We start from the raw sequence: 18,079 nt of genomic DNA, 5'->3' as shown, positions 1-18,079 counted from the left end.
TGTGTTTCTGTAGGAGACTATGCTGGATTCCCAGGCTGTGGGTTACTGCGGTTACACAGCACCTACAGACACGACCTGAAGATATACGCGTCCGATGAAGGCCGGGTGCAGATGACGGCCGCTGCTTTTGCAAAGGTGTGCAGAAATCCAGGACTCTTTAACAGCTCCATACAAAATAGACATTTCATCACTGTTGCTAGGTATCAGCGTTGATAAAAAAAAGAATGCCTTTTGTAATAACCATTAAGCTGTTACTTTTGTCATACAGAGATACGTTATATGTTATTGTCCTCAGCTGTGTGAGTCTAGAATGGAAAAGCAAGTAGGTAAAACAAGCTGGAGTCAACATCTCCGTTGAATAGAAATAAAACAGCACCACCTGCAGAAATTCAAAGGACTTTGACCGAAGGAAAGGAGAGAGAGTTTCAGAAGAAAGCAAGTGTTCTACAACAACAGCAAACTTTTAGACAATTCATTTTTGCCTAAACAGTTTTATTTTTATGACAACGGACCGCTGAGTACCATTAGCTGTTGATTGGTAAACAAATGTAAACAAAACTGTCACATATTATTTGCAAAATAAGAGTGACTGTATATTTTTGTAGTGGAGAAATAAATGTCAAAATCAGTCGTGTTGCAAAATATCAGTGATTTGTTTCTTTGTCCCAGTAAAACAGCTCATGCTATTTGTGAGATATCAAAGTATTGGCCACACTGTGAAAAACAAAGAGATCTAATTATCATGTTTGCATCAAAGATGTTGCCAAAACAAATCACCACAGATTACCACCTCATTGTGTCTGTGTGTGAGCAGGGTCTGCTGGCGCTGGAGGGGGAGCTGACACCCATCCTGGTGCAGATGGTGAAGAGCGCCAACATGAACGGGCTGCTAGACAACGACAGCGACTCGCTGAGCAGCTGCCAGCACCGCGTCAAGGCCCGACTGCACGACATCCTGCAGAAGGACAGGGACTTCAACGAGGAGGACTTCGACAGGGTGATTACATTAAAGAGGCCCTATTAGGCTTTGTTCCCTTTCCTGTAGTGGGTTATATATGTTTTCTGCATGTAAATGCTTAGGGGCGGGACATCTCTAATCAGTCGACCAATCTCAACAGAGCCAGCCAGCTAACCAATCAGAGCAGACTGGACTCTGGTTTCAGACAGAGGGTGAAAAGAGGTGCTGCAGCACAGGCAGTATGAGAAGAATAAAGACCTTTTTGAACATTAGAGTATGGAGACATGTCCCAGTAGAGACACAACATTAGTATAAAATGTCCTCTTACAATTTCATTGAATTTACCTGACGCTTTTATCGAAAGCGTTTTACATGGAGTGGATTCAGAAATGATAACTATTATTTGCCAAGGTTAAACCGCTGGGTCTTTATTGTGCGAGCTGGTTCCAGCACTTTGCAGCTCGGATAGCAAACAGGCGTGTTTTTGTTGATTAACAAACTGTGTGCAACACCCTGAGCTGACTGCTTTGTGTGCGCCTGAGGAGGTAGGGAGGACAACAACATTGAGAAACACTGTCGTAAACTGCAGACTTGTGTGTGCGGCCTGTTGTTTTGAAATGGGAAGCGCACGTGATGTCTTGCGCCATTTGTCATTTCCTTTTTGTGGCTGGTTTCAACTTAATTACAATAATTAACAAACGCAGCTAAGAGTTCAGTCTGTAGATCATAGAGAGGCACGGGCCAAGATGTTCTTCTTTCGTAAGTGGGAACAACTGGGACACATGAGACTCATTCTTGGGATGACCAGTGTTGAGCCAGATAACACAGGCGTGATACCTTTCTTTAAATATATGTTGTTCTGAATACCCAGCTCACTGGGGAAATTCTAGCTGCAGTGAATTCATTTCATTGCAAAGGTTGATCCGCTCACAGACTCGTGTTGTGGTTATACTTGGATGCAAACATGTTTGTGTGCTTGTCAAAAATCTTTCCGCTGCTGCTACTCCTCCCAAAGTGTTTCTTCAAATAGTAATGTGATCTAACTTCACCTACAAGTTACAGAATGTATTTTAGCCGTCTCCCACAGTACTAGTTAGAATGAGGGAATAATACTAAGAGACAACCTGACTGTCTGTGACCAAATCTCCTTTGATCATTCAGAAGATCAATGACCTGGTCTTGAGCTAACTTTTAAGCATTAATTATATTTCCGAATTGTGTTCTATTATATCAATTGGCAAAGGTTTAGCAGCCTTCCACTTATAAGGTCAGAATCTGTTCCGTTTGATTTAATTAAATACCTTTTTGTGCTTTTTCTTTTTCATTTGGTGTGCATGTGACAGCTGGCCCCAACCTGCACTGCTTCTGTGGTGAATTCAATGAAGATTGTGGAGAACCCTGTGGCCACATGTGACCAGGTCTACGCCCTCATTCAGAGCCTCACCTCGCAGATCCGGAAAAGGATGGAGGACCCCAAGTCAGCTGGTGAGCAAAAATCTGCCATAAATAGAGCTTTTAGAGTATATAGGTTTTGTTTTTTTAACTACTTTAACAGATGTTGAAATCCACTTGGATCCGTCTTCATTTTCTTGAAATGTTGTACATTATTATCTTTTTTAATTTACACACGGTACCTATTGCACGTCTCTCCGTCCTGGGAGAGGGAGCCCTCCTCTGTTGCTCTCCCAGAGTTTCCTGCTGTACGCCAGGGGTGTCAAACTCAATTTCATCCCGGGCCACATCAACATTATGGTTGCACTCAAAAGGGCCGGTTATCATTTTAATGATATATAAATATACATATGTAAATATATAATATATATTAAATAATGTATTATATTACATTGTTGGCCCTGCATTGGATTATTATCAGTTCTGGTAATATCTTCCCAAATAACTACGTCTGAAAGCAGAAGTCTAGGGTAAATTATTGAAAGTAAATATTCAACAATTACACCAATTGTATATTATATTCTTTGCAAGCTCTTGCGGGCCACATAAAATTAGGTCGCGGGCCGGATTTGGCCCCCGGGCCTTGAGTTTGACACCCCTGCTGTACGCAATGAAAAGCACCCTGAGGCAAATGTGTAATTCGTGATATTGGGCTCTATAAATACAAATTGATTGATTTATAGGTGAACGGTTTTCTTTTGTTTACCTCAAAGCTTGAAAGGTGATGCCTTAAAAAGTCTTTGCAGGATAACTCATCGATAGAAACACATTTATATCAAAATCAAATAGTTTGGTTTCTAATGCAATGCCAATGATCTTCTTTCTCTCCCTTCACCAGACCTGCAGCTGTACCACAGTGAGACTCTGGAGCTGATGCTGCAGCGCTGGTCCAAACTCGAGAGAGATTTCCGCATGAAGAACGGCCGCTACGACATCAGTAAAATCCCAGACATCTACGACTGTGTGAAGTACGACGTTATCCACAACGCCACCCTGGGCCTGGAGGACACACTGGAGCTGTTCAGACTGTCTCGAGCTTTGGCCGACATCGTCATCCCACAGGTGAGAGAGGAGGGAGGGTGAAGGACCAGCTGGGGAGGAGACGGTTCTATATCTGGGGGGTTTGAGTTTTTTTCCTCCAAGATTTTCTCAGAAAAATAAAATCACAATAAATTAACTAACTATAAAAATCCCAAATAAAGCCTTTATTGCTAATAATAATGCATAACGCTTTATAAGTCATGTATTTATTATTACGCTTTTTATTTATTTTACTTCTGTCAAAGTGTGTCTGTTACAAATTCCTTCAAATGTAAAAGGCACACATAAGAATGAAGTTGCTATGTGAAACAAAATGATATTGAAAGTCGAAATCCTGGACATATTTATTGTGCGCTGATCCATGATACTGTTGACATGTTCCTTAGGTATTATCTCTTCAGCAGCTGTGTAGCGTTTTTTTAATCAAATGAGTGTTTGTTTTTGCAGGAATATGGCATAAATAGAGTGGAGAAGTTGGACATAGCATACACCCACTGCCTCCCACTGGTCAGAAAGATCCAGCTCGACCTGCAGAGGACCCACGAGGACGAGTCTGTCAACAAGCTGCACCCTCTGTGAGTACATTCGTTAAATGCATGGCTGTTTAGATGGCTGTGTTTTGAATGACTGATATTTTGGAGCATCGAGTACAATCGTGTTTTGTCTGCAGGTACTCTCGAGGGGTGATGTCTCCTGGGCGCCATGTCAGGACCCGTTTGTATTTCACCAGTGAGAGCCACGTCCACTCCCTGCTCAGCATTTTCCGCTACGGTGGCTTGCTCAACGTAAGTAATGAGACCTCAATCCTACAGAACTGAAACTGTTTCTAAGATGGGGTAAAAGTGAAAACTAAGGTTTGTTTGCGATAGGAGGAGAACGACCAGCAGTGGAAGCGTGCCATGGATTACCTCAGCGCCGTCTCTGAACTCAACTACATGACTCAGATTGTCATCATGCTGTATGAGGACAACAATAAGGTAATGTTTTTGTTGGTTTGTTTATCTATAGCCATAATGGCACAACATAATGCCACAACATTGTATCTTTCTGGTATCTCCAATTTGTCGTGAATACATTTGTATTTGTTTTAAAAATCTAAATAAAAACTAAATGGTCAACTCAGATTTTAAACCTTCTCCACTTGTTTTATTATCCGAAGGTTTTTGATATGTCATTTTTTAAAGTGCAAGGAAAATAAAAATGGAAGTTTTTGGAAGAGTAAGGTCATTTGAAACTATTGCACCAGTGCTACCAATGGTTTGGCTTATTTGAAGCGAATTGACCTGCAATTTCTTCCTTTTCTGGTCTTCATGATTTATTTATTTTAAAAGGCTAGTTTTTGTATGGCTGCTTGCAAAGTGTTAACACTTAACAATTAAACACATCATAACAAATGTAATTCGTTTATCATATTTAAATCTGTAGAAAAGCACAAAAAGACCGTATTTCTAATATGGCTGTCCCGCCCAATAGGATCTGGCCTCTGAGGAACGCTTCCACGTGGAGCTTCACTTCAGCCCCGGTGTGAAAGGCGTGGAGGAGGAGGAGAACGCACCGACCGGCTTCGGCTTCAGGCCCGCTTCTGCAGAGGTAGCCCGGCAGGTAGTATCCTGTTGAAGTGTTCTTTCTGTGTTTCAGTGCAGCAGATAGCAGCATGCGTACCGTATGCTCTCCTTATTCTCTCTGAACACACAGAACGGGCAGAAGCAGACGGATCCCGGCAGCCTGGAGGACCTCTCGCGAGATGAGACGGACCGCGCCGTGCCGCTGTCTGAGCCAATCACCATTCAGAGGAAGTCCCCACTCATACGCAATCATAAGACAGGATCCATGGAGGTGATGCAGACTCATCCACCTAGACACCTAAGAAGCAGACTCTTTACACCAGAAGCTGAAATCAGTTTATTTAATGTTAGACTTGACGAGTTATGGCTTTAAAAGCTACTATCAAAGATCAATCACTAATCTGGTCAGCCTTAAGCTATGCATTTGTTTAGATTTAGATTTGTTAAAGGTGTGTGTGTGTGTGTGTGTGTGTGTGTGTGTGTGTGTGTGTGTGTGTGTGTGTGTGTGTGTGTGTGTGTGTGTGTGTGTGTGTGTGTGTGTGTGTGTGTGTGTGTGTGTGTGTGTGTGTGTGTGTGTGTGTGTGTGTGTGTGTGTGTGTGTGTGTGTGTGTGTGTGTGTGTGTGTGTGTGTGTGTGTGTGTGTGTGTGTGTGTGTGTGTGTGTGTGTGTGTGTGTGTGTGTGTGTCCTACCAGGTTCTGTCAGAGACATCTTCCTCCAAAGTAGGCAGTTATCGCCTCTTCTCGTTATGCTCACGTCAATCCCCCGAGATGAAGCAAAGTGGATTAGGTAAGTGTATTAATGCACTGTTTCCATGGCAACTGTTTGTAGATGGTTGTGGGAATTCTGTTAAAGGGATGGGGACGGGCAGACCGATTTCATTTGAGAACTTTTGATCTGGGAGGGTGCTAACACTAACGGTAATTATTAGGGTGGTCACAATGCGATTTTCTATTTAAACCTTTTTCTATTCCATTGTTGGTTTAGATTTGTAAAGATCAACCGATCACTGAACTATGTACATTTACATTTTCACGCACCCTTATGTTGTACGTTATCAAATGTGTAGGTGATCTACAAGACCTAAAATAGGTCTGTTCTCACTGTGTGGGGGGTGGATGTAAGCAGCTGGTGTTTCCAGTATGTCTCCACATGGGGATGTATATGTGTCTGCTAACGAATGTGCCGTCATACTCTCAACATACAATGGACATGACTAACGGTGCGTGGCTTAATTTTCAGCCTCTTTTGGGATCCAAATAAGTATTCCATTAAACATCTTATATCTGACCGTAACAGTTTTGTAAGTACCATGGTCCAGTTTGCCCTTGAATGGAGAATCTCTTTTCAAATGTAGCGACCAGCGACATTGTTCAGATTTTTTTTTTTTAATGGTCACAATAAGGAAGTTAGTTTTTCGATTATTTTTTTTAATGTATTTTTTCCCCATTCTATTGACGTGATAGATCATGAAATATGTGCATCGGTGGCATGATCCGATTATATGCTAAGACGTGTAATTATATTCAGAGTCGAAGTGTCGACATCTATGCAGCTGCGTACAGACGGACATTACACTGCCGCAGATCCTCAGATCATTTCCCCCCCTTTGACACGCTGCAGTCTCAGCTGTTTAACACATCAGAGGTGCATATCACGTTTGGGTGTCGGCCCCTTTTTGAAAGAGATATTTCAGAGGCAACCACTTTTTGAGGTTGCTGTTTTGCACTGCTGTTCTACAGACCCATTGGACTTTAAGATCTAATTCGGTTGCTTTGACCTCTATTTTCTCTTTTCTATGCTGCTCTTTTGTGCTTCTGGTTTGGACTAATGTCAGAAAAGCATCCTGGGAAATGAAGGAAAACAATAACTTAAAGTAAGAGGAAAGGTGGATCGACTTAATTACAAAATGGCACTAAGAAAGTGTCACAAAGAAAAAGTGAAACATTTCCGAATGCATTTTTCCTTTAACCCCCATTGCCTGCCATAGTGGCTGAACTTTTGTCCAGATGTGGGGACAGATGTTTGTACGAGACGCCTGGTCCTCTTTTGCTTGTCTGTTTCTTTTTCTCTGTTTCTCTGTCTCTTGTTTCTCTCTGTCTCTCTCTGGATAGTTGTTTTGAGTAACAGCATGATATGTAGTGGTGACTAACCCCCCCACCCCGCCCCCTCGCAGGCTCTCAGTGCGCCGGGCTCTTCAGCACCACTGTCCTAGGTGGGTCCTCTAGCGCCCCTAACCTGCAGGACTACGCACGCGCACATCGCAAAAAATTCTCCACCGGCAGTCTGTCCTACAAAGACGGTACGTGTTTGAGACTGCGCTCCTTCACAATCCTGCACAGGGCAACAGCAGATCAGTGACAGATACACTTCCTCTTAGTCCTAGCGCGTAGAATAGCCTAAGATTGTGAAACTGGGCACGTGAAAATGTCCTGTAGAAATATGTTCTGTAGATTTACTAAGAACTAGAATTGATGTATTGGTTAGATGATGTGATCAATAGCATCAGTAGAACTTATGATAATATGCTTTATGAGAGTGAGGATTAAGCAGGAATACACATCATGTATGCCCATACATGTGTTTTCCTAATTTTTATATTTTTTGTTATTATTTCTTTGAATCCATATTCATTCTAGCCACCGAAACCACTGGATTGTCCATCTTATGCTTTTGTTTTCTCCACTCCACTTTGAGTACAAATGGGTGTATAGCAGCTTGTATACATGCAGACCGATTTAGACGGAAACATTGCCACAAGAGTAGAACAGAATCTGTGTCTGTAGAGTATTTCAAATCCACGCCTGGTGTGTGGAGTCAGGGGGATCTTTAGCTGAGTTACAGAGACTTCCCTCTGTTATTACGTTCTATTTGTGGACAGCAACTTAGCTGTACAGTGGAGATCTTACTTTGCGTTTTTAACTGAGTTTGTTATTAAGATATTTTAGTGAATATTTATTTATTTTCTATAAGAACTACTGCATGTATAAAGCAACTGTTCATCAGTACGTCTGCGTTCACTTGCCCTCATTCCCCAAATCATGTTTTTCTTGCATGTACCCTGGCTACACTGACTTCCTATCAGTCTGTTCAGCAATACAACCATGTGTACATCACAGCCAGTAACAAGTACTAGTATGCAAATGACTGCTAGCTGCTGATTTGAATTCTTGAAACATTTGATAATGATAAAGTTGATGTAATAAAGTCTGAATGAAAAGCAGAAGTCGTACAGCAGTTTTACATGCGCATCATACATTTGTTGTTCAGCCCCTCTGCTGTTGGAGTTAGAAAGCTAGTGCTGTTACTGTGCTCAAACATCATTCAAAAAACGCTTTGAATAATATTGAACGTGAAAAGCAACGGTCGACATTGAACCCAGGGATCTATCGTGCTTGGCCCTGATGTTTGTTGTCATGGCGTCCAGGAGGTGTCACTGTGGCATCACGCAGACGTACAGTCCTGGTTGTCTCACATGTAGCCTCGCTGCCGGTCTTTGTCATCCATCTTGTTCCACATCACTCTCAAGAATCAAAGGAAGCACACTAATCTCGATGCAGTCGAGATTCCGAGCATGCTCCTCCGTTAGTGTAGCGTTGGTGTGATTTTTTTGTGTTTCCATACAGAAACATCTTAAACCGGGTCAGGTTCCTCAGTTTGGATTGTTGTCTCACTATATGACACAGAGGCGGAACGGAAATGTACTGGGATGTCTGGTCGTGGTTAGAGCTCAAGCGGGGCTGAATATAGGGCTTGTTTCTTCCAAGTGTTCTAGTCCTCGGTGTGTACGCTTCACCTCCTAAGTTCAAACATTTCATCTCACTCCATTGATGCCCCACAGCCATCTTCAAAGATCTTCAGCCATCTCTAACAGTAACTCCAGGTAGTTCAGGGTGCTGTTTGACCTTGAGAGAAGAACAGGATACAACATGATGACACAAGTTACTGTGGCTCCTAGTGATTTTTTTTATTTTTTATTTCCTCAGAGTTGTTGTCAATGCCGGCAGTAAAACGATTTTCTGTGTCGTTTGCAAAGTTTCCGACTAATGGTACGTCTGCTTCCTTCAAGTATTTTTCCACTTCACCTCCCTGTGTCTTGCATGTCTTCAAACGTTTTGTTTTTGACCTTGGGTTTTTTTTTCACAAGGCCCTCCAGCATTCCAGGCTCTTTTTTTAATTTATCCATATGCTTTGTTAATTTCTAACACTACCTGGCATCCTCTTTCTAACAGGGTTCCCACTAGTAATCTTTAGAATATCCACAAATTAGAAGACAGGGAATGTCAGCAAATGTTAACACAGACCTCATATTAGTGTAGCAGGAAATATACATCCTAGCAGTACTTATACCTGTAAGAAAATGAGCAGGGAATCATTTGTGATTATCATTCTTTTACTGCCTCATATTTATTATATTCTTCTTAGACTTTCCTTTGAACCAAAAGACAAATAACCAAACCACAAATAAGGACAAATGACCAATTGTCCTCCATTACAGGAGGAAACAGCCATGTGTTCTTACCTCTCGTGCCAGTTAACTGCATTCAATTAACATTGGATCATTTTCAATCAGAGACTCAGCATTGGTCAAAAAGTAAGCAATTGACTGTTTTTGCTCTGTGGATTTAATTTTTTTTAATATTTTGTACACAAGACATGGTTCCTTGTTCCTTGTTCCTTGTTCCTGACAGATTTCCCCCCAAAACTCTATTTCTTGGCTATGTACAACGTAGGATTAATGTTGTTATTCAAGCGTCCAATTGCAGCTTTTATTTGGATATTAGACAATATATACATTTAACAACCTTTTATTAAATACAGTAAAATATGGGGAATATCTGTTATAACGGTTCAGTAAAGTATTTTGTTACAGGGCCTGTAGAAAAAGAAAGTTGAAGGTATAAGTCTGATTTTGAAAAAATGATATCAGCCCGGATTTACTAAATGAAATGGATTTATTGGAGGAGCACTTCGATACAGTGGTGCATTGTTGACACACGTAGGCTGTCATTAGTATCTTACTTTACTAAAGGTTGAAGACTTGCAAAAGAGGAAGCAGAAGCCGATGATATGGGTGCGGCTCCAAAGGCAATGGATCCTGTTTTTCATACTGACATCACTACGTAACACTTTGTACGTGATGAACAATCACAACAGAGCCGGCCGCTAACCAATCAGAGCAGACTGGGCTCTGGTTTCAGACGGAGGGTGAAAAGAGGTGCTGCAGCACAGGCAGTATGAGAAGAATAAAGAGCTTTCTGAACATGAAAGCATGGAGACGCATCACAGTAGAGACGCTACACTGATATGAACCTGGACATCAGCGGAATAGGGCTCCTCTCAAATAAAGAGCCTTCCGATGAAAGTTTGCTCTGAGCCAAGGGTGGGAACCCTGCTTCACGTCCCATTTTGTTAATTGATCGCCATTACCCAGTTATTCATTTTCCTTTGTCCCCAGTGGACGGATGTGTGTGGGTGCATGTGTACACGGTAATTACGTAACACACCTGTTGCCGTCATTGAAGAGGATGTGAGTAAAGCTCATTGTTAAAATGCCGCCAGCAGCACATTCATCTTCAACACTTATGTGATTATTCTTTCACAACGCCACATGGTTCGATCGCAGCTGACTCAACACGGAGCAGCTCTTATTGAAGGACAGAGGAAGGGTTAAAGCGTTGTTCCTCTCATCTCCTGTGACATCCGTCAGTTTTTGTTTTGATCCATCTGCACACATTCTGTTTTCAGTGTTTTCCAACGTGGCGGTCCCGTGTGTTTCAGGCTTGGAAAAGAGCAAACAACTACCTTTGTATCGAAGATGTGTACCGACGATGTTTGAGGTCTCACTTGTGATGTTTATCTTGATGTTGGATCCTTTATCGACGACATCTGTCTGGGAGGAAGAAGGGAAGTCGTAGATGTTGTTGTGAATATCCCAGCCTTTCACTCAATGTGGAAACGAGGACTGGTTTAAATGGATTCAACTTGGTTAGTTTGGGAGAGTGAAGCTTCTCGTTGTCTGCTTGTTGATGAAAGTTGGATCGCTTCCTTTGTTTGCGAATGCAGAGTGTACCAAAGTGGTCTTAACGGGCACAAATGTTCATCCACAAGCGTTTTCCTGGCGAATGTTCTTGGCAGTCATCTCATTAAAGAAGCGAGAGCAAAATGACCCCAGAAAAGGAAGTCTTCCTGTGAGATGGCACCATGCCAACACAGTCCACGTTACTGCCACACTATTAGTATGTTACTTTTCTCTTACGTATATTATTCACCACAGGAACTAAAGATGACACATCGGCCGTAGCAGTGGCTCCACCTGTCTGGTGCACTGCAACAGGTACGACGGCCCCCCGCCCCCGCTGATGCAGTTTTGTGTTGGCACCAAATGTCCAGCTGCAGCTTTGCGTCGAAGCACAATACGATGACGACAGTCGTACAGCCCTAGATCTAGCTGCACATGTTAAAGCTGCTGCGCTGCTTGTTTGGAGAGGCGGCTGCGTTTTCTTTTGGGCTACATGGCTTCCTGTAAATGTCTTGTGTCACTCTTGCTCCTTTGTGGGTTCTCATGGATTGGTTTATATGAAAATAAATTGGAGAGACGGCAGAGGAGCAACTTGTTTTCATTTCAATCGTGTCGTCAAAAGCTTTGCTTGATTTGCTGGATTTTTGTAGCTGAGATGATTTGCTGCTTCTCCTGATCTGTGGCTGTTTGGCTGCCACTTCTGTGTACAGCACACACACACACACACACACACACACACACACACACACACACACACACACACACACACACACACACACACACTCCTCCTCCCTCTCTCTCTGCTTCCCTTCCTGTCTTTCCAAACTCCTATTCTCCCTCTCATCTGCATCATACCTCAGTTATTTTCTCTCCTCCTTCCTCCTCATTTTATTTCCCATCCTATATCGTTTCATGCCTTTTTTCCCCTGCTCCACCTCCTCTGTCCATCCTCGCTCTCCCTCTTCTCCTTCAGAGCCCTTGGATGAGCAGCGTGTGGCCCAGTTGTTGAGGCGTTTCTCCACCGACCTCAGCCTGGGCCGCCACCTCTCTCTGGACGGGGCGCTGGCCCACCACCTCCACCAGTGCTCCTACCACCTCCGCCTCTTCCGAAACTGTCTCATCTCCGGCCAGGACCCCGTAGAGTACCTCCACGGTCAGCCCCCTGGCCCCGCCCCCACACCCGCAGCCTCACACCCTGTTCAGCCGCTGCTCACGGTTTTCAGTTTGGACTGTGCTTGTTCTGTGGTGGACCATCATGCTTTGCCTCTTGATGTTTCTGCATGCTTGCCTGTGTCTGTGGTTATGCAGATTGCAAGCTGGAGTGGTGTGAGGTTTTGGGGCAATCTGCAGTGGTGTTAGTCCCACCCCCTGCCCTTTTTGCCAATTCATAAATCCTCAGTTATTTTTGTTTTATTCCTAAAGCTTTTTCTGTAAAATAAAATTGAAGGCACATATTTTGCAATGTAGGTGTACCAAGATATAAAATATAGGGGCGCCACTAAAAAACGAATTTAATTTTGAAATAATCTACCAATCGTTTCTTCAATTAATTGTTTGGTCAATCTAATAAAGGCAGAAGCTTAAGTAACTGATTAAAATGGATCCTAAACAGAAATACAGAAAATAATACCATTACATTTTAGCATTCAGATGTCAATTTTAAGATTTGGGCTGCCATTATGATGAATGTCCGACACTTAATACTTTGCAGGTTAACATGTCAGACTTTTTGTCTGTCCCACTTTATTTTTCCCTCACTCAAAGTAAAAAAAAAACATGTACTCTCCCCAAAGTACGTTACCAACAATGACTTGTATATTATAAATTCACCAAATAATTTATATACCAAGCCAAAACAAAGTGGCATTACTGTTCTGATTGAATGAATCACGCTGTCGCAACACACCTTTTCACTGTTACAGCTTTCAGTTTTAGGTTTAGGCCACCTACAAATACAAACATAGGTTTATCTTAGAAGGAAATCTAATTGCAGTAACAAGGGGCAAAATAACTTCTTTGATAAAATGACCAGCAAGAAATAATACAAACTGAGCCGTGTTCACTCTCCCCAAAAGCTACTAATACTCAGACTGTCTCTAGCAGAAACCATCAAACTGTCATATTTCTTCTGCCTTTTCTTTTATCAGATTGTACTTGATCTAAACCAGGAATTGATCGTTTGAGACGGTATTTTATAGCAGCAAAAATCCTGCTGCTCGTGTTACGTTTCTGGCTTTTTGTAGAGAAAACATTTTACATTCCTAGAACCAACGGTGTCCATATCAAAACTCTAAAGCCATACCTACCCGTACGTAAAGTATACAGTCGGAAAGAAATAGAACCATATTCATAATCTGCATATTCCTCTACAAACTGTTTATAAATCAACATATTGCATGTAGAATCCGATTGGCCGTTGGTCCTTGATGGCATAATATATGAATATGTTTAGGTGACACATAAGCAGGTTGCTGCTGTCGTAAGGCTGCTGACAAAGCTGCCTCCCTTCAAGATTATAGTTCCTGTTCCAATTAGATCGTCTATGAGCACTAGCCAGCGTCCATGTTTCTGAATGTGGAATCAGCAGTCCTACCTGACTATAACCAGCATGTGGATCCTGCTTGTTTGCTGTACATTACTCTCACTGGGTGAATATGAGCGCAGTGAAAACAGCCTTCTCTTGGCGTGTTTAGGCGATAGAGGCAAGCTGTGGTTTGACGCTTTGTGATCGTGAACGGCTCCGGCGACTTGGTTGTGAACTAACAGTGGATGAAGTTCCTTGGGTAACGTTTGTTGAACATTAGCTGGACAGCTTTTCCTACCGCTGTTAGAGCAGCAGACTCTGTGTGTGGACTCACCACAAACTCAGTTATGGATGTTTCCGAGACCTGCTTGCTTTTGCAAATAAAAGTAGATTCTCAGAGTGTGTAGACTTGTTGCCGTTGGGTTTGGTGTCATGTTGTCTTGGCATGGTGTTTTTGCAACTTGCCTGTGTGGAAGTGAACAGTCGGGGCTGGCAAGAGTTGTAGGCTTGTTCAGAAACAGGAGCAGGATTAAGGAGCGCCGCGTGGAGGTGTAGTATATCTGGGCATTGGTGTCGGATGACAAGTGGCTTTCTGCCTGCTCCTCTTCTGACGTTGAGGTCTAACTGAGTGCTGATGTGCCTGCGGGCGTCATGTCTCTCCTCTGATGCAGGCTTCGAAGGCTGCTCCATGGTACCCTCCATCTATCCGCTGGAAACGCTGCACAACTCGCTGTCGCTAAAACAGGTCGCAGAGTTCCTCGCCGGTGTGTGCGAGAGTGCGGGGGATCCACACACGAGGACTACCAGAGGTAAAACAGACGTCAAAAATGTAATTTACTGTAAACATCATAATCACCAGCATCCGGAATCAAGATTCAACTTTACGTACCAATGTTTTTGCCGAAGTGACTAATGGGAAAAGCTATTTTTTTAATTGGTCCACTATTAAGCTATAGCGCCACAGCTGGCTAAAGACGGTGTGTTCATTGTACGTTCACCAAAAGTGCTTATTTTTGGTACCAACTTCCCCAAGCAGCGATACTTCGTAACTTAATCACACAAAAAATAAACATTGTTGTTCCCAGTTTTGAATCCCATTCAAAACCCCTTTTATCCTGATCTGTATTTGTTTTGTTTCTCCCTGCAGCTCTGCAGTCGGCCATGTTGGACGCACAGAACCATCCGTCAGTGGACTCGTACATCCCTCAGAGAGTCTCTTCCTCCATCTCTCTCAGATCTCGTTCTGACAGACCTCCTTGGTGTGAGTATCCAAGCGTCTCCATGTTCCATCCGAGACTTGACATTTTTAGGTTGGCCTCCCACGGCTCTCTCAGTTTCAGAGGTGTGAGGGTTATTTATAGAACACAAATCGTCCATTGCCGCCTCCATTTGTTGTCTCTGTTGCCGTCTGTTATCTCTGGTCTTTTCTTGCAAATGACATATTATTCATTTCACTTCTTTGCGCTGCTTCGCCCCCAGGGACGATGTTCATCCAAAATGAATCATGTTGTGTTATTTCCTCTCACACTTGGTTTACACTCTGCTCCCACAGACAGCAGCGGTCCATCCAGCACGGTATCCAGCGCCGGGCCTTCTTCCCCCACCACAGCAGACACTTCCCCACGCTTCAGTTTCAGCGATAAGATCTCTCTCACCCCCCAGAGCAGCGAGGAGACTCACTCGTCTCAAAACGTTCAGCCGGCGCCCGCCTTCGGGTCACAGGGAAACGACCCGACCTCAACCCTCGCCGAAGTCCCTCTGACTCCTAATAACTCATCAGAGGAAGACGAGGAGCTCGGCCCCGCTACAGATCGCCAGCCTAACGATCCTGAACACACACAGGAAGTGGCTCCTCCGGCTAGGGAAGCCTCCGATCCCTGCCCGATTCCGCCCTGCTCGTCGTTAGTGGAGCTCTCCCTCTCTCGGATGGAGGGCTACTGCCTCCCCGGCTCTCTGCCCGTGCTGCTGGAGCTCCGGGAGAGCAGCAGCGAGGCAGGCTCCAGCTCCCAGACGCCCCAGTCCCCCGAGGGACTCGACGAGTTCTTCGACACCCAGGAGTCCATGGAGCTGTGGATGGACAGCCCAGAAGATGTCCCCCAACCCGAGACGCCTCTAGATGGTGGAGCAACTCAATCAGCAGAGCCGTAGAGCGTGGAGACTTTCGGAACAGATCCGTCAGACACTACTGTAACTTTACATCCTGGCTGTTATCATGAGCAGTGAGGCGTACTGTGTGACACTCGCCCTGGCCTCCTCCTGCTCCATGAATACTGTGTGTTGAGTCATAATGAACGGGCAGCTGATCCTCTCCCTAGGCTCTGCTTAGAATAATCGTATGACGGTGCCATAAGTGCTGCTCATCGCCTTTTAGAAAGCACATCGGGCCAGTGACGCCACTGAGCATCCTCTGACAGTCTACTGGTTCTGTCTTTATAGACGTAGAGAGCCAAGTGTTGTAAGTTGAAGCTTTATCGTCGAACTCCCTGTTACTGTTGCTTATTAGCGGTTACACAAACCTTAAAGCTGCATTCATCAGTTTGGGCCACTGGGAGGCGGAGCGAGACATTTTATCACATTATTAAACTGTTTAAACTCGGATTTGTTCTCCACCATAATCTCAAATGAAACGTGCTTAAAGAGGCCTTAAGAAATAGTTTCCAAATGTTATGTGTTGAATTGATTCAAAGAGACCGTGGAGATATTGATCAATGGAACTGTAACTTACCTTTTAGCCTTTACCTTCGGACGGATTACGTTTCCCATGATCAGCTTCCATAACCTCCATCATAGTCCCGTGACGGGTATCAGGGTTTATGTCCTGGCATCGGGGCAAGGGTCCTTTGTTTGTTCCAGGGTAATGTTACTTATAAGCTCACTTATTTTATTAGAAACACAGGAAGTAACTTGCAAGGCCTTGAAGATATAATCTGTGGCTTTTCTGCTCTTCGTCTTACCCCAGTGTGTGTTCTCTTCTGAGCTTCTTATGTTTAGTATCTGCGTTTTAATTTTAAAGAAGAAACAAACAAAAGCGAAATATTCGTTTCTGTCAGAATGTTTTTGTTATAATGTCAGTTAAAAAAGGCTTCTGGGTCAAGCTGCGTACATCGCCTACAGCCAAAGAAGATTTAATATACTCGGTAGGAACTGATGGATAAAAAACATTTATTAAGAAATGTTATCTTACTGTAATACTCTTGTTATTTGTGATACCCACATCAGATATCTTATTGTCCCATAGCTGTTGGATATGTTAAATCGTGATGCGGGAAAACATGAAAGCTAATTCCTTTTATCAGCGAACAAACGGGAGGAGTGATTCAATGTGCTTTTATTGTGGCACGCAGGTGTGTGTGTGTGGGCGGGGGGGGGGGGGGGTACATGAGTACGCTGAAGTGCTATTCTGTGTTCAATCAGTGAGATGTGATGTTACATTACGATATAGTGTAGAGGGGGAAACACAACTGAGTCAGGGAGACTGAGCTGTCGGTTTGTAAACGATACTCACTCTGTTTGCTTTTGTGCCGCAGGTGCCGTTTGCTTGAAGGGTCAATTTACTGAAATTACAAAAAGCTGCAAACACTTGGTCCCTTGAGGTAAGTGAGGCAGTGCAGATAGTTTTGGTTGTATTCGTTCTGGGTTTCAGATTTCTATCTTTCACATTATTGTCTGAAATTGTGCTCAGAAAATGTGTAGCAGTGGGTCTTTCCAGAACTAGAGACCCCATCACTCTGGAGAGTTCAGAGTGCATCTTAACCTCAGGCTAAATATCAGGAAGTAGGGTTTTTTGATCATTTCAAGTATGCGTTTTGAAAAAAGAATTTGAAAAAAGGAAAGGTTTTGCAAAAGAGTTTAACATCTGACGATAACATAACGTATGTATGTGTAGTACAATTCATGAAACGAGCATGAATGTGACATTTATACATAATGTTTCCCATCCTCAGAAGCTTTAAGGCTCATCTTGTTGGATTCTTCTGCAGTGCTTTATGGAACATAACTGACTCCATATGGATAGTAGTCGGGAATGAAAAGTGCAAAAGTTTAGCTTTTTTCTTTGCAAATTTTCTAGAATTTCATTTAAAATCTATGCTCCAGTTTGATAGAACACGGTGTAACTAGTTGCACGTGAGTCGTGAGGCCTTACTTCAAACCTGAGAGTACCGTAACCCAAACTCTGTTCCCTTCCTGTGCATCAGAGGGCAGGCAGAACACTCAGGTACACGTCTCAACAGTCGGGCTCCATGGCTAATGCCACTAAAGGATAGAAAAATCTGTTTCGTAATTTCTGTGAATTGACCTTTAAAACCCGCTCGGAGTGCTTCGTGAACTGAAATCACATGTCTGACATCTCTCCCTGTTGGATCATCGAGCTTAGGTCAGGATGCACAATGTGTGTTTTCTTCAAATCTGTGCTAACTCTACTGAGCTGATTCCACAAATGCTCTGTCCTGGTTTAAACCGCCCGTCTGTGTGAAGCTTAACCATTTGGGTTTAGAATGGTCGTTATGTGAAACAGACA

The 18,079-nt window shown here is 43.3% G+C and overlaps 1 protein-coding gene across 16 annotated transcripts in view; it reads left to right on the top strand.

Moving 5' to 3' along the window:
• ppip5k1a (diphosphoinositol pentakisphosphate kinase 1a) overlaps window positions 1-16,929 on the top strand; it is a 34,192-nt gene extending 17,263 nt beyond the window's left edge. For 2 of the 16 annotated variants that reach the window (XM_034105748.2, XM_034105729.2), the window contains exons 16-31: window positions 14-135; window positions 815-997; window positions 2,302-2,443; window positions 3,249-3,472; window positions 3,899-4,026; window positions 4,122-4,236; window positions 4,321-4,428; window positions 4,925-5,041; window positions 5,147-5,287; window positions 5,710-5,803; window positions 7,191-7,316; window positions 11,292-11,351; window positions 12,010-12,189; window positions 14,232-14,369; window positions 14,708-14,821; window positions 15,113-16,929. In XM_034105748.2, coding sequence (XP_033961639.1) covers window positions 14-135; window positions 815-997; window positions 2,302-2,443; window positions 3,249-3,472; window positions 3,899-4,026; window positions 4,122-4,236; window positions 4,321-4,428; window positions 4,925-5,041; window positions 5,147-5,287; window positions 5,710-5,803; window positions 7,191-7,316; window positions 11,292-11,351; window positions 12,010-12,189; window positions 14,232-14,369; window positions 14,708-14,821; window positions 15,113-15,708 — 2,588 coding nt within the window. In that variant the 3' untranslated portion in view covers window positions 15,709-16,929. Of the gene's footprint in view, window positions 1-13; window positions 136-814; window positions 998-2,301; window positions 2,444-3,248; window positions 3,473-3,898; window positions 4,027-4,121; window positions 4,237-4,320; window positions 4,429-4,924; window positions 5,054-5,146; window positions 5,288-5,709; window positions 5,804-7,190; window positions 7,317-9,000; window positions 9,064-11,291; window positions 11,352-12,009; window positions 12,190-14,231; window positions 14,370-14,707; window positions 14,822-15,112 lie in introns of all 16 variants that reach the window. The other 14 variants (XM_034105739.2, XM_034105720.2, XM_034105799.2 and 11 more) reach the window with 11 other exon arrangements.
• Window positions 16,930-18,079: the final 1,150 nt, after the last annotated feature.

The sequence above is a fragment of the Pseudochaenichthys georgianus genome, chromosome 3 (assembly GCF_902827115.2).
Source record: "Pseudochaenichthys georgianus chromosome 3, fPseGeo1.2, whole genome shotgun sequence".
NCBI classification, from domain to species: Eukaryota; Metazoa; Chordata; class Actinopteri; order Perciformes; family Channichthyidae; genus Pseudochaenichthys; species Pseudochaenichthys georgianus.
This window is presented reverse-complemented; position numbering and strand designations above follow the sequence as displayed.